General features: G+C 35.9%; 1 protein-coding gene across 4 annotated transcripts in view; it reads left to right on the top strand.

Moving 5' to 3' along the window:
- PDS5B (PDS5 cohesin associated factor B) overlaps nucleotides 1–13087 on the top strand; it is a 97403-nt gene that overhangs the window by 72921 nt on the left and 11395 nt on the right. For all 4 annotated transcript variants that reach the window (XR_008435849.1, XM_053971106.1, XM_053971108.1 and 1 more), the window contains exons 25-29: nucleotides 5231–5435; nucleotides 9537–9651; nucleotides 10002–10134; nucleotides 10966–11085; nucleotides 11422–11484. Coding sequence is in view for 3 of the 4 variants with exons in the window: in XM_053971106.1 (XP_053827081.1) it covers nucleotides 5231–5435; nucleotides 9537–9651; nucleotides 10002–10134; nucleotides 10966–11085; nucleotides 11422–11484 (636 nt within the window). In the remaining variant the exon portion in view is untranslated. The remainder of the gene's footprint in view (nucleotides 1–5230; nucleotides 5436–9536; nucleotides 9652–10001; nucleotides 10135–10965; nucleotides 11086–11421; nucleotides 11485–13087) is intronic.

Below are 13087 nucleotides of genomic sequence, written 5' to 3' on the forward strand. Positions count from 1 at the left end.
GTTAAAGTATGTTGAACTGTGGTAAAAACAGTCACCTTGGTTTCTCAATACTTGGGTAGAATACATTTGGAATGCAGAGGTCTGCAAAAATAATTAACATACTTCAAATATTAGAAGAAATAGAGAGATATTCCTTAGCAGATGCTGGAATTTTCATCCTTAACTTCTGCCTGTGAACCCATAGTAAGGAAATAACTCAAATTTTAAGTAGAGATATAGGGACCCTCTCTATTTCTGGCTTGTAGGCTTAGCAAATTGTACAGAAATTGATTCATACCCCAAGAGTAAGGTGGTCATGAAGAGACTTCCATTGGTGTTATTTGTGTAGCTGCTGGTATTCTCCTGGCTTTCCAGAAGTCAAGAAATCCTCTGGAATGCCATTTTAAATCTTAATTCCTGTGTCCAGCTAAAAGCTGCAACCCATTTTAAATGTCAGAAGACTATAAATTGGCATTTATGTTAGAAAATACAGAGTATGGCTCCTGTGTGGATATTGTTTACTTTCATACAGAGTATATTTTTTAGTTTCAAAAATTGCTTCAAGTTGATTTCAGGCTAGAATAATCATTCCTGTACCAGACTAAGACAGTCCCTATTTTTAACTATGTTTATGTGGATTGTAAGCTTCTGTGTTCCTATGAAAAGGAGCCCTTACTCAGTTCCCAAATGCTATGAAAAGCAAGAGAAATGGAACAAAGCTTTAAACTACTTAAGCAAATGAAATGTAGCAAAACTACAGCAGGAATTCAGTGGTAATAACTGGAGGTCTTCACACCCAAAGCAAATTCTGCTTTTCAGTTTTCCTATTCCAAAACTGAATAGAAATGTTAGTCTTGTCTCAAAGTGAGTTACAAGGATTTTTTCAGTTCAGAACAAAATTAGTCAAGACAAAAACAGGCACTCAGTGTAATGACAAATAAGTTCTGTCTCTGCTCTGGAAAGGATACTCAAGCTGGATAATGTCAGGCCAAAGTAGCCTTGCCAATGTAGCGTTTGCATGTTCTGTTTTCTTGTGAACCCAGTGATCAAAATCTGTTCATTTCTTCAGTCATTTCCCTCCTGTGGCAAATCTTTATTGCAAATGTTAACCTTGTAGTTCCTATCAGAATTTTGCTTCATTGTTTTGATACTCTTTTCAGTATGTTAAGGTGCAGGCCCTTCACCCTCCACTGTCTCTCATTTTATCACTTATTTTCCAGCTATAACAGTCTTAACTGTTTGTGGATATTCTAACAGATGTGTTGTCACCTTTTTTATGTTTAACGCTTACCTTCCCTGAATTTTCAAAAAGGAACTTCGAGAGATAAGATTCTAATTAGAACATGATAGGGTTCTCAACATTTATAAACCAGTTAGTATCACATTTTGCTGTAGCATTATAGCATACTTTGGACTGGAATGAACCCATAAAGATTATCCCATAAAGATACACCCATAAAGATGATCTTCTACTGTGATCAGGGACACCTTCCACTAGAACAGGTTGCTCAAAGCCCCATCCAACCTGGCCCTGAACATCTCCAATGATGGGGTCCTCACAAGTTTTCTGGGCTACCTGTTCCAGTGTCCTGCCACCCTCATGGTAAAAAATCTTTTCCTTGTGTCCAGTCTAAGCTTCACCTCTTTCAGTTTAAAACCCTTGCTCCAGAGTGGGACACAGCACTCCAGATGAGTGTCCCATGAGAGCAGAGTAGATGTCAAGAATCCCCTTTCTGACCCTGCTGGCCACTTTCCTTCTGATGCAGCCCAGGATGTGGTTGGCTTTCTGGGTGGCGAGCTCATGTCTAGTTTTTCATCCACAAGTGACCCCAGTCCTCTGCAGGGCTGTTCTCAATCCCTTCATCTCTCAGCCTGTATGGATACTGAGAGTTGTCTGGAGCCAGGTGCAGCACCTTGCACCTGGGGCTCTTGAATCTCCTGATGTTTTCCTGGGCCCAGTCCTTAAGCCGGTCAAGGTTCCTCTGGGTGGCAGTCCTTCCCTCCAGTGCATCAACTGCACCGCTTGGCTTGGTGTTATCCACAGGCTTGCTGAGGGATGTTCTCAACTCTATCTGTGTAATTAACAAAGATGAACAATGCTGGTCCCAGTATTCCCCCCTGAGCACACCAGTTGTTACTGATCTGCATTTGGACATCATTTTTTTTTGACCACAGTCCTTTGGATGTGGCCATCCAGCCAGTTTCTTATCAGTTGAGTAGTCCATCTCTGAAACTCATATCGCTCCAATTTAGAGACAGCAATGTTGTGTATACCTGTGTCAAAGCCCTCATAGAAATCCAGGTAGGTGACATCAATTGCTCATCCCTTATCCATTTGCACATTCAGTTCATTGTAAAAGGTTAGACCAGTCAGGCATGATTTGTCCTGTGTAAAGCTGTGTTGGGTGTGTGTAATTCCCTCCCTGTGGATATCCATATGCTTTGTCATCACTTCCAGGAGAATCTATTCCTTTGTAGTATCGTTTCTGTCACTTTTCCCTCTTCATTTATTAATACTTCTTTGCCTTTTGTGACTTTCTAAGTTGTTTTCTAGAATTTAGATTGTAAGCTCTGTCAGGTCAGGAATTCTGCCTTTCATTTTCACTGCAGCTCCTAATGGATTTTGAATACTTAAAAATAACTTTTCTAGATGTTTTTTGAGGCCTTTTCCAATTTCCTTTCTCATTGTCAGTGGAGATGCTCAGATGCAGAGTATCTGTAATAGCTTCAACAATTTTTTCACTTAAAAGTGGTACTGTATTTTTTTTTGAGATTCGGCATGTGCACATATGCATACATGTGTGTTAATGCTTAGAGTGGTTAGTATTAGAATCCATTTCTTGATGGTAGATACTAAATAGTCTGAAAGTTTATTTATTCTTAACACTTTCAAGTCTAGCCACAAATCAGGTGACATCAAGGCCAACTCTAGTTTTGTCTTATTTAATTCACAGCAAAGATTCTCTAAGTGAGCAGATCAGAAAACAGATTAAAACCAGAAAAATCTTACTTTTTAAGGCATGTGATGGTTGCATAGGTTCTACTGTCGTTCTGTGCTGGCACTTTTTTCCCCTCTGATGCTGCTGTTTTGTAATATGTAATGACTGGAGTGCAGAACACATAATTAAATTTTGTCACTAATTGCTGTGTGAAAGTGGCATTGGTAAACAGGGGCTTTATAATGATGAAATGCATGTAGTTCTAGTAATTTTAAAATAAGTTACATATGTGTTTGGCCAGTCTTACAAGCTTCTGACTTCTTTGATCTGACTTCTGATCAGATGACTTCTTTTATCTCCAGAACAAATTCTGATGTCATCAGAGCTTCATATTGAAAGACAGTGAAATGTAACTGAGGATAGTACTTCAGTGTTTAACAAGCTTTAAGATCAGATTTAAGACCTGATAAGCTTTGCTGTTGAAAATACAATTTAATTGTATTTAGAATAAGTCTTGTAGATTGGGATTGTTTTAGACAAATGAAACTTACGCAGAGTTTTTTCAGTTTTCTTTGTTAACTCAAGGTGTTGTAATTGATGAATCAGAGCTGTGTCTGAGTGGTACATGATGTTTTGCAAATACATATTTTTTTTACTTTTAAATGGTGAACTTTTGCATGATGAATTAGCATTAAATCTAAAGGTGTAGATATAGAAAATTGGATTAATTTATGGAGTTTGTGTATGCTGTTAAAAATAGCATACCTTGGTTAAGTTTTGTCCCCTTCTTCTTAGTGAGCTAGTGTAACTGAGTCAATTTAAGTTTATTCCCAATATTAAAAGATAAAGAAATTATAGCCATTCCAATTGGCCACACAATGCCATCAGTAGCAACCAACTGTACCTCCCTTGTCCTCTGAGACAAAGATGTTTCCCTGCTGAACAGCAGCTAGGCATCTGTCTCTTCTGAGCTTCCTAAAGGCTTTAGACTTAGGTGATGCTGAGGAGGAAAAGAGGGCTCTGTCTTAGCCTCCTGTGGGGGTGGCTTTGCTGTAAGCAAATCCAAGACAAGAGATGATGAGCAGATCTCATGGTTTGAGTTTGTGGTATTGGGTTACTTCAGCTCTGGCTACAGAAGGTGTTTCAGGATTTCAGTCCACAGAGGGGGAATATTGCTTGAAGCATGGAAAGGAGAAAATGGGGTTTCATTGAAAAAAGTTTCTTCTCAATTTCATTTTTGATGGAGGCAGAGGGAAGATTGTTTTATCTAATACACGATTTCTTTTATGCCATTTGCAAATTTAGCAGAGCCAGTGTTTCCAGTGGCTAGGTTTTGGCTCTGCACTTCAGCTGACTGATAACTGGAAACCCGCTTCAATCCTTTCTGACTTCAAAGCTATAATTTGACTAAAATAGCTACTTACTCCTGTTAACATTTTTTCTTTGTATTTAGAGATAAATCTTTCCTCTTGACCTATTTTTTGGCAGGTTAAATGTGCCAAGTTGTTTTGGTGACCTTGTTTACCTTAAGTTTTTCTGTATGTATTCTTCAAAGTCTTTTCTACATGTGTTTCTGTTAAGCTTCCTTGTCCTGTGTTAGGAAATGGTTTGTCATGTATTAAATGGTGTATGTAGGTTATTTTCATACAAAAAAAATTAAAATTCATGCCTTTCCTGCTCAATAAGCTGTAGAACTACAATTGCTGCCTTCATATTGTTTTACTTTGTGTTGTTTGTCAGCTGTTAAGCACAAGTAATTCTCTCCCATGGTCAGTTGTAGTGCATAGGTTTCCACAGCATAATGGAAATGCTTGCTACTCTCTTCAGTGTTTCACCTTATCTGGTAATCCTGTTGAATTTTATTCAGTTGTTAATATTAATGTCTTGATGAAAATGTGTGAAATCATAGCAGCAAAATCAACAATGTGGTGGTTTACTGGTGGCTAAAATGCTTTTGTGCAGATCTTTGGCTTTACAAAGTAAGTGACCCAACTGTAAACAATTTCAGTAACTCCATGCCTTATTACTATGCTAAATTAGGCCTTGGGTCCTGAGTGTGATATCTTCCTGCACAATTTTTGAACCTCAGCTCTTCTTCTGAGCTTAAAGGAAGCTTCAGCTGATTAATTCAATTAAATTGCTCTGAATTGGCATTAAAAAAATTATTGCAATTCCTATCTTTCAGTGGCTTCAAGGTCTAATTGATTTTAGCATATTTACCTGAGCTTCCATGCTTTTTTTTACAGTTTATATTGCTTTAAGAAAAGTTTACTGTTATCTTTTTTTTTGGTTTTGCCTTTTTTTTTTAATAGGATGAATGTTACCAAGTGAGACAAATATTTGCTCAGAAACTTCACAAAGGCCTTTCTAGACTACGGCTGCCACTAGAATATATGGCTATTTGTGCACTGTGTGCAAAAGATCCCGTGAAAGAGAGAAGAGCTCATGCTAGACAGTGCCTTGTGAAGAACATAAATGTCAGAAGGGAATATCTGAAGCAACATGCAGCAGTTAGTGGTAAGAGAATAGAAGTCACTTTTTGCTACAAGTGCTGTAGTTCAAATATAAATGTGAGTTAACTGAAAACATTGATAGTTGTCTGTTTTTGTACACAGAATGACTGTAAATTTGATTTGGAGGTATCTAATGAAAAGTGAAAATTTTCAGGTTTTCTTTTGTCCAGATTTTATTTTGATTTTTTTTGACAGGCACTGCTGAAGTCTTTGAGTTCTGTTAAAAGCTGTGCAAATGCTTATGCCTAAATATATTGGAAGTGAAGTAATTTTACAAGGCAATTATGTGTACTATTTGAACTTAATAATGTTCTAAATTAAGTGACAATGATTAATTTTACTTCAGCAATTACTAATAAGTAACTTTAATGGATAAATGCTGTACTAAATAGACTGTCCTTGCACTCTATTGAGTAGAATCTTCTGTTATTCCTGCAAAGGGCTATATTTGTTGGCACTTCAGGATGAGTTTATGCAATTCTTTCATAGTGCCAGTGGTCTGATCGTGAGAATGCTTTGGAAGCCATTATGGACTCATGTTAGCTATTTTTCTTTTATTAAATCAGTCCTTTTGACTTAAAGCTACACAGTTATACAATGCTGGTGCAGGGTCATAGGGAAAAAGTAGACCTTTGTGAAGAGCTATAATATTTTTGAATGAGAGGTTTTGAAAGTTTTATTTCTTTGAAAGATACTGATGGTTTGACCTTTGTGAAATGAAGAGGATTTTTTTATCCTTTTAGCCTAAACCAGACCTGTTTAGTGAATTTGATCTCAGAGATGCTGTCAGATAACTGACTTCCTTCTGTGTTTATGAATCACTTTATATCAGTTATGTCAGTCAGTCTTTCTCAGTCCCCTTAGACTCTGATCAGAGAATAAGTCTGCAGACAAATCCCTTTGTGTATCATTAATTAAAGAAAAAAGTGGTACTTTTCTCCCACTCAATAACATGTAAAAAAGAAAAAATAAATTGAACAAACACCTCTAAGTAATTTTAAGACTTTTTTTTAAATCAAATTCTCTTGAAAATTGAAGTGTCGTTTTAATTATGTAGACAGAAAGCATAATAATTATCATGTGTTTGAAAGAGATGCTGAAAAGTTAATATCAGAAATCTGTGGAAGAAATTAAGAGGAACCTAGGTGTGTGTGATTTTCTTTATCCAATAGGACCTCAGAGTACACCTGACAAATTATTTTCTTGCTGAAATAATTGCATTATGTCTTTGACTTGACATATGCTATAATGCATGGGGAGTCCGGATTAAATACAGATTGCAGGAGTTTTGAGGATTACAATCTTAACTTCGTGCCATTCAGACTTACCAGTCTGAGCTTTCAGTAAATAAAATGTCTTGAACTGTTTGTATCCTAAAATATACATATTGCAGCAGTTCAGCCAAAGCTAACTTCTGAAAATAACACAATATTTAAATGTGTGTCTCCCTCTGCCACTCTTCGTGCTGACCATGCAGTAACTGAGAGTGGTGATGATGGCAGTACCTCCTTTGGAAATCTGCACCTTTGATTATTCCAGCTATGTGTCTGAATCTATAAATTTGTGATTTTATTATATGTTTTGTCTTGAAAACTTCATATAGGTGAGGAGGATATCTGTTGGATTTTTTGGGGGGATTTCAGCTTTTGTTGAAAAGATGGTAAACTTCTGTTTACCCTGCCTGAGGAAAACTTTCTAAGGACTGGTACTCGACAGTAAAACGCCTATTTCTTCCACACTGGCCTTTTATAGGCTGGCAGGAATTATTCTCAGCCCTCTTAAATACTCTAAATTCTATTCAGATTGGAAGCCACTCAGGAAGAGACTTATTTTGATTGTGTATCTTTTACTAGTTTCATATGGGTAGAGATGTATCTTGCATAGGAATTTTTATGTGCTCATGATGGGCTTTTACTTGAAAGTCAGTAAGCAGAAAAATTACAAGAGTAAAGATAATTTTTTTAAATGAATGTTCTACCTAAAAGGACTCTTGTGAAGGGTTTTGGCATATTGTAGTTTTATGTGCTCATAGGAAACCCACCCTACCTTGTCTTCTTTCATTAAAGATAAAAGTTTTTTTTTTTCCCTTACTGTTTTTGTCATGACAGGGTTAAATATAATATGTATCAATATTTTTTCTTTCCCTGTTATGTCTGGAACTAGTTCATTTTATTTTCCAGACCCGGTTGGAATTATTGGTATAGTTATATGAGAAATTGTCCAAGGCAGGAAGTTACTGAAAAATTGAGTTTGAGCTCTTGATTAGCATTCTACTGAAGCTCCTAATTAGTACAAATAATAGTGGGTTGGTTTGTCTGGGGCATATCTAAGGCAAGCCAATTTTGCTAGTGTTCTGAAGTTGTAATTACATTCTTTTCCTACCCTGCCATCTTTATTATTTTATTTAGTAATGTAAACAGCTGCTGGCTAAAATGCAGGACATTTTAGCCAACTTGAAAAGAAGTAAAGGATGTTTAAGGATGTTTTTAAAGTTAATAGTGCAGTGTTAATTGAAACACACTAAAAACTGCTTTGCAAAGTGGATTTCAATTACATAAATATGGCTTGAAATACAAAGACATTGGGTGATTTTATATATTACATATATATTACATATATTTTATGCATTACCCTATTTATACAGATCTCTAAGAAAGGGATAGGTTAAGACTTGATGTATGCATGGCAATTATTTTGTTAGTTTTGTAAAATCTGCAGTAATGGTGTATTGTGTTTGATGTGCACAATGTTTGTGAAGCACATCTCATATGACTACATATATTTGAGGTAAAACTGTTAGCATTCTAATGTATTTTTAAATAGTTTTCAAATAATATTAGGGTATATAATGATTTACAGATGTTTGGACTTATTCATAACTGAATATGGTATAGATAAAAGTTTACTGAAGGAAGATTTTCCAGACTTGGTCATGCAATTACTCTTGCAAAATGTGACTTTTCAAAAACGGAGCTGGGGATTTCCCTCTTCCCTTCACATGTACATTCAAGTCATGTCAACACTCTGATATTGCATTTGCCACAAGCACTAAACATCAGATACTTGTGCCATACATGGAATACCAGGACGCCTTCTTTTCACCATTGTCTTGCCTGTTGCACAGGGTACAGGTTTAGTAACTTAGGTGTGCTGTGTGTCCTCCAGCTTCACTCAGGCATCAGGCAAAAGAAAGAAGTGTGGATGTTTGCTGATTTTTTTTTTTTTTTTTTTTTTTTACTTTCGGTGTACAACTTGTCCATCTGTTGTCCGTGCCCCTTGATCTCTGAGGTGCTGGAGTTCATGATGAATGGTGTTGGTTGGGTCAGGGAGTTTCTTACCTTACAGAAAGTGTATTTTGTGATCATAACTCTGAGAAGGCCATTGGCAACAACCCTTACTTTTGGAATCCCCAAGGGAGATAGGCCTTCAGACTGTTATGATGGAGGAAAGACTTTCTTGCACTTCTGCTTAGGATTCCGAAAGTCTCAGAGAATGCTAGAAAATATTTTGAATGCTTTGAGTGTCACAGTTGAGTTGTGCTGCTCTGTTTAGGTGGGATTGAGCCTTTCAAACTCAGTGCATTACTAATTTGTTACAGCTTTCATGTGACCTCCCACTCCTCTGGAAACAGATATTGTGGCAATTTGACTTCAAAATCCCTGCAGAAAGCATGTGTTCGTTTGACAGCAAGGCTGTACACTGCAGTGTCCAAAGAAATAGTAGCAGCTTATCCTGCAGTTGTGCTGGTCTTACATCTTGCAGCCAATGTGGATTTTGTGATCCATCCTCACGTCTGCTTTTCAAAGTCCTTCAGAATATAGGCTTTAAACTGAGGAAAGGATTGGGAGTAGGAGGTAACTGGAGCTGTATCTCAAGGTAGCTAGAATACAAGCAGCCCTGAGCAAGAGATACTTAAAATCTTAGTTCTTGCACGCATGAAACATGTGCACATCAGCCATGAAATGAAACATCATGGAGAAATGATAGGCCAACATGTGTTTGTACCTTAATGCATGCTGACCTCAAAATTTGCCATCTCCTCTTTGGTAGAAAAGCATACTTCTTGGTATGTAGTTTTTTGATGTATCTTTCTTCTGCTTTTCAGAGAAACTGTTGTCACTTCTACCAGAGTATGTTGTTCCTTATACTATCCATCTTCTAGCTCATGACCCAGATTATGTCAAAGTCCAGGACATTGAACAACTCAAGGACATTAAAGAGTAAGACCACTTTTAATAGTGTTATTTCTAACTTTATTCTAAGTAGAATTTTAATTCATTGTGGTACCCTGTTACACAGTCCAGTGTGCATAATGATGCCAGTTACTTCTCTAAAATATTGAGAGAAATAGTATAGGTGCTTTTTTAGTGCTCTGTGATATTTTATAAGGAACCCTTCACCTTCTGCTCATCTTAATTTCATTTTTCCAAAAGAACTGTTTTCTCAGAGTTAGACTGGTTCAAATTCATAACACTAGTAAAAGCTGAACTTAATCATGTTCTCAAATGTGCTTTTTAAAAGAATTTCTTTTGTACTTTGATTCATGCGAGATACTTTATTTCTCCTGAAGGTGCCTGTGGTTCATACTGGAAATATTAATGGCTAAAAATGAAAACAACAGTCATGCCTTTATCAGAAAAATGGTAGAAAATATCAAACAGACTAAGGATGCTCAAGGACCAGATGATCAAAAAATGAATGAAGTAGGTGATACTTTTTGATTGGAAATTGCATTTAATTCTGGCCTGCTAATGTAAAGTAGTTGGTTTTTGTTTATACACCAACTTCAAAATGTCTTTCAATAGAATTGTATGTATGAAAAGATACTTTATTTACTGTAATGATTATATTTATTGTAGTTTAGATGTCAGTTATTTTCCTGTGTTTCAGTAATTCTTGCACATTTGCAAGGGAGTTGTAATAGTTTTCAGTTCTTCTGTTTCTGTCTCAGTAAGTTTATGAAACACTAACTTTAAAGAGATATAAACTATAAAATTTACTGTTTAAATCATCCACTAAAGTGCATTTTAGTATTTAATTTCTAATGTGCAAGAGTAAATTTAATAGAGGAAGAAAAATAAATTAGAAATCAGAAATCTCTGCTATTGTATAGTGCATGTATCAAACTTCTTTTTTTTTTTTTTTTTTTTTTTTTTTGTGGTTTTAGCATCACATCATATCTAGATTTGTCCCTTTTCTGCTTTTCCCACAGAAATGTGTTTTGGGTAGTGGATGGGTGGGATGTGTGTGCACATTTGATTAACTTTGTCTTAGAAACTTGTTGTATGGCAAACACTACTCTTAAGTGCAGAAAGACCATGAAAACCATCTGTCTTCAACTGTTAGACTCACAACTTTTGCTTTTATCATCTGTATTTCAGTATCCTGAGACACTGTTTTAAGATGCGATCTAGTGTTAAATGTTTAAGGTGATTGCTTTTAAACTGTGATTTCTTGTGGTCCTGTGCACGGAAGATACACTGTCTTTTGTCAAGATTTTCAATGAACTGTTTTTAAAATTTAATTATTTACAGAAACTATATACAGTCTGTGATGTAGCAATGAATATCATTATGTCAAAGAGTACAACATACAGTTTGGAATCCCCTAAAGACCCTGTACTTCCAGCCAGATATTTTACTCAACCTGACAAGGTATACTTTGGCATTTAATTTTTCTTGAGATAAGTCTGTTTAAATATTTGCTAGTTGTAATTCATGGTTCTTTTTCTTAAATATTTCTTGTAACTTCAGACTTCTTTCTCTTGCATTGTAGTTGAAAATGTATGGATGGATATGTTGTCATAAATATATGTATGTGCACACACCAATTTCTCCTCCCCCATCTCCCATATTACTGATCTAGTTTAAAAATTCAAAAGCATATATGATGTAAATAAAATCTTTCACTGCAATCTCTAGAATGTATCTATATTTATCTCTTGTTCACTGATTATTGTTGTAATTGCCCCCACCCCCTTTTTTTTACAGAATTTCAGTAACACCAAAAATTATCTTCCTCCGGAAATGAAGTCTTTTTTCACCCCTGGAAAGGTAGGTATGGTGGGAGTTGAGGTTTAATGCTGTGTTTGTGTTCTGGTTTGTCTTTGTTTTTGGAGTGACAGTTTTATTTGCTTTCTTTGTGGGGTGTTTTTGGCTGTTGCTTTGTTTTTTAAAGAAAACTAGCATGTAATTAATGAAACACTATGTTTAAGATTGTTTTAGGTATAGAGAAAGAGATGGTAAAAGGAAAACAGCTGCTGTCTATACTGGGTGGTGGCAACAATAGGCAAAGCCTGTTGCCTTTAGAAGGAGAGGATTCAAAACCACTCCACTATAACCCATAATAATTGTCAAGTTTACAAAATGGTTAACCTTTTTAGACTGCAGAAAACTACAGTGTTGCATACAAAATGGCAGTTATGGAAAACTCTTAACAGAAATAATTTTAAAAATCACATCATTAATCTTTGGCAAAGCTGAATACAATTTTACAGTACCTTACAAGATAACTGACTGTTCTATAGTTTTGTTAATTTGTTCCTTTAGAATATGCATCCTATTGAATGCCAGTGTTCTTTTTTCACTAAAACTAAACCCAGGTCCTCTTTAGGATAAAATTAACGTCTGGTAAAGGAAGTGACAAACTGTGGTTTTCATCTGGATTAATGCATCCTGTTCTAGATGACAAAGAACATTAATTTGTTATGTTGTGAAACAAATCTTCATTACACTTAACTTTGCTAATGAAGCATGAGCTGTCAGCTAGTAACTTAATAACAAAAGGAGGAGTGCAAGCCAGGAAAAGAAGTAGATTTCTCTTTGAGAAATTGAAACTCAGTATTTATGGACTGGAATAGATCATCATTGAAATTCTTTTGAATCCTCAGTCAACTTTTATATTATTTTAAATTTCTAGTGCCTAGGAATTCTAGACACTCTAGCTCTTCTTGTGTTGTTTTGAAACTTTGTAACAAACAGGAGAGGTGTATTTGGCCACCAAAATTTTCAGTTTCTTCACTATCACGAGAGGAACATGAAATGAATGTTGGTCTGAGGAGTCTTATTTTTGCGAGTGGAAAACTGGCTTGGGTGAATGTTAGTGGAGTGGATATAAGCAGATAAAACTGAGGGCAGGAAGGCTTTGAGTGTAGATTCTGTGAAAGGGAGGAGCTCTTTGTGTGGGCCCTCTTAGTCCCTCCTCAGCAGGAAGTCCAGTTCAGTGTGAATTTGAAAATCTCTTTGCTTTTGAGCTCTTTCAGCATACACTGATTAACATTTAGTTCTAAACTAATAGATGTAAATTGTTAAGCTGGATTTAGTTCTCCAAGGTTTATTTTTGGAAGGCATATTTTTTTTTTTTGTGCTCAGTGCAGAATGAATCTTTGTAAATGCAAAATTCCCTCTGGCTATAAAAGTAAAACCAGAACTTCATGGTCTGTACCTCTGAAAAAAGAAACACCCAAGGCTTATATGATATGCATGTTGAACTTTTTGTAGCTGTCACTAACTGCAGACATAGCTGGAATCTAATATTGAAGGAGAAGATGGATAATGAGAAATGCAGGGAATGGTCTTTAATTTAAAAATTTGTACATGGGTGTTTGGCATTCTCTTTAGGAGTAATTGCACTCTTTCAAGTCTCTCAAAAGGTAGT

The sequence above is a fragment of the Vidua macroura genome, chromosome 2, assembly GCF_024509145.1.
Source record: "Vidua macroura isolate BioBank_ID:100142 chromosome 2, ASM2450914v1, whole genome shotgun sequence".
Taxonomy (NCBI): domain Eukaryota; kingdom Metazoa; phylum Chordata; class Aves; order Passeriformes; family Viduidae; genus Vidua; species Vidua macroura.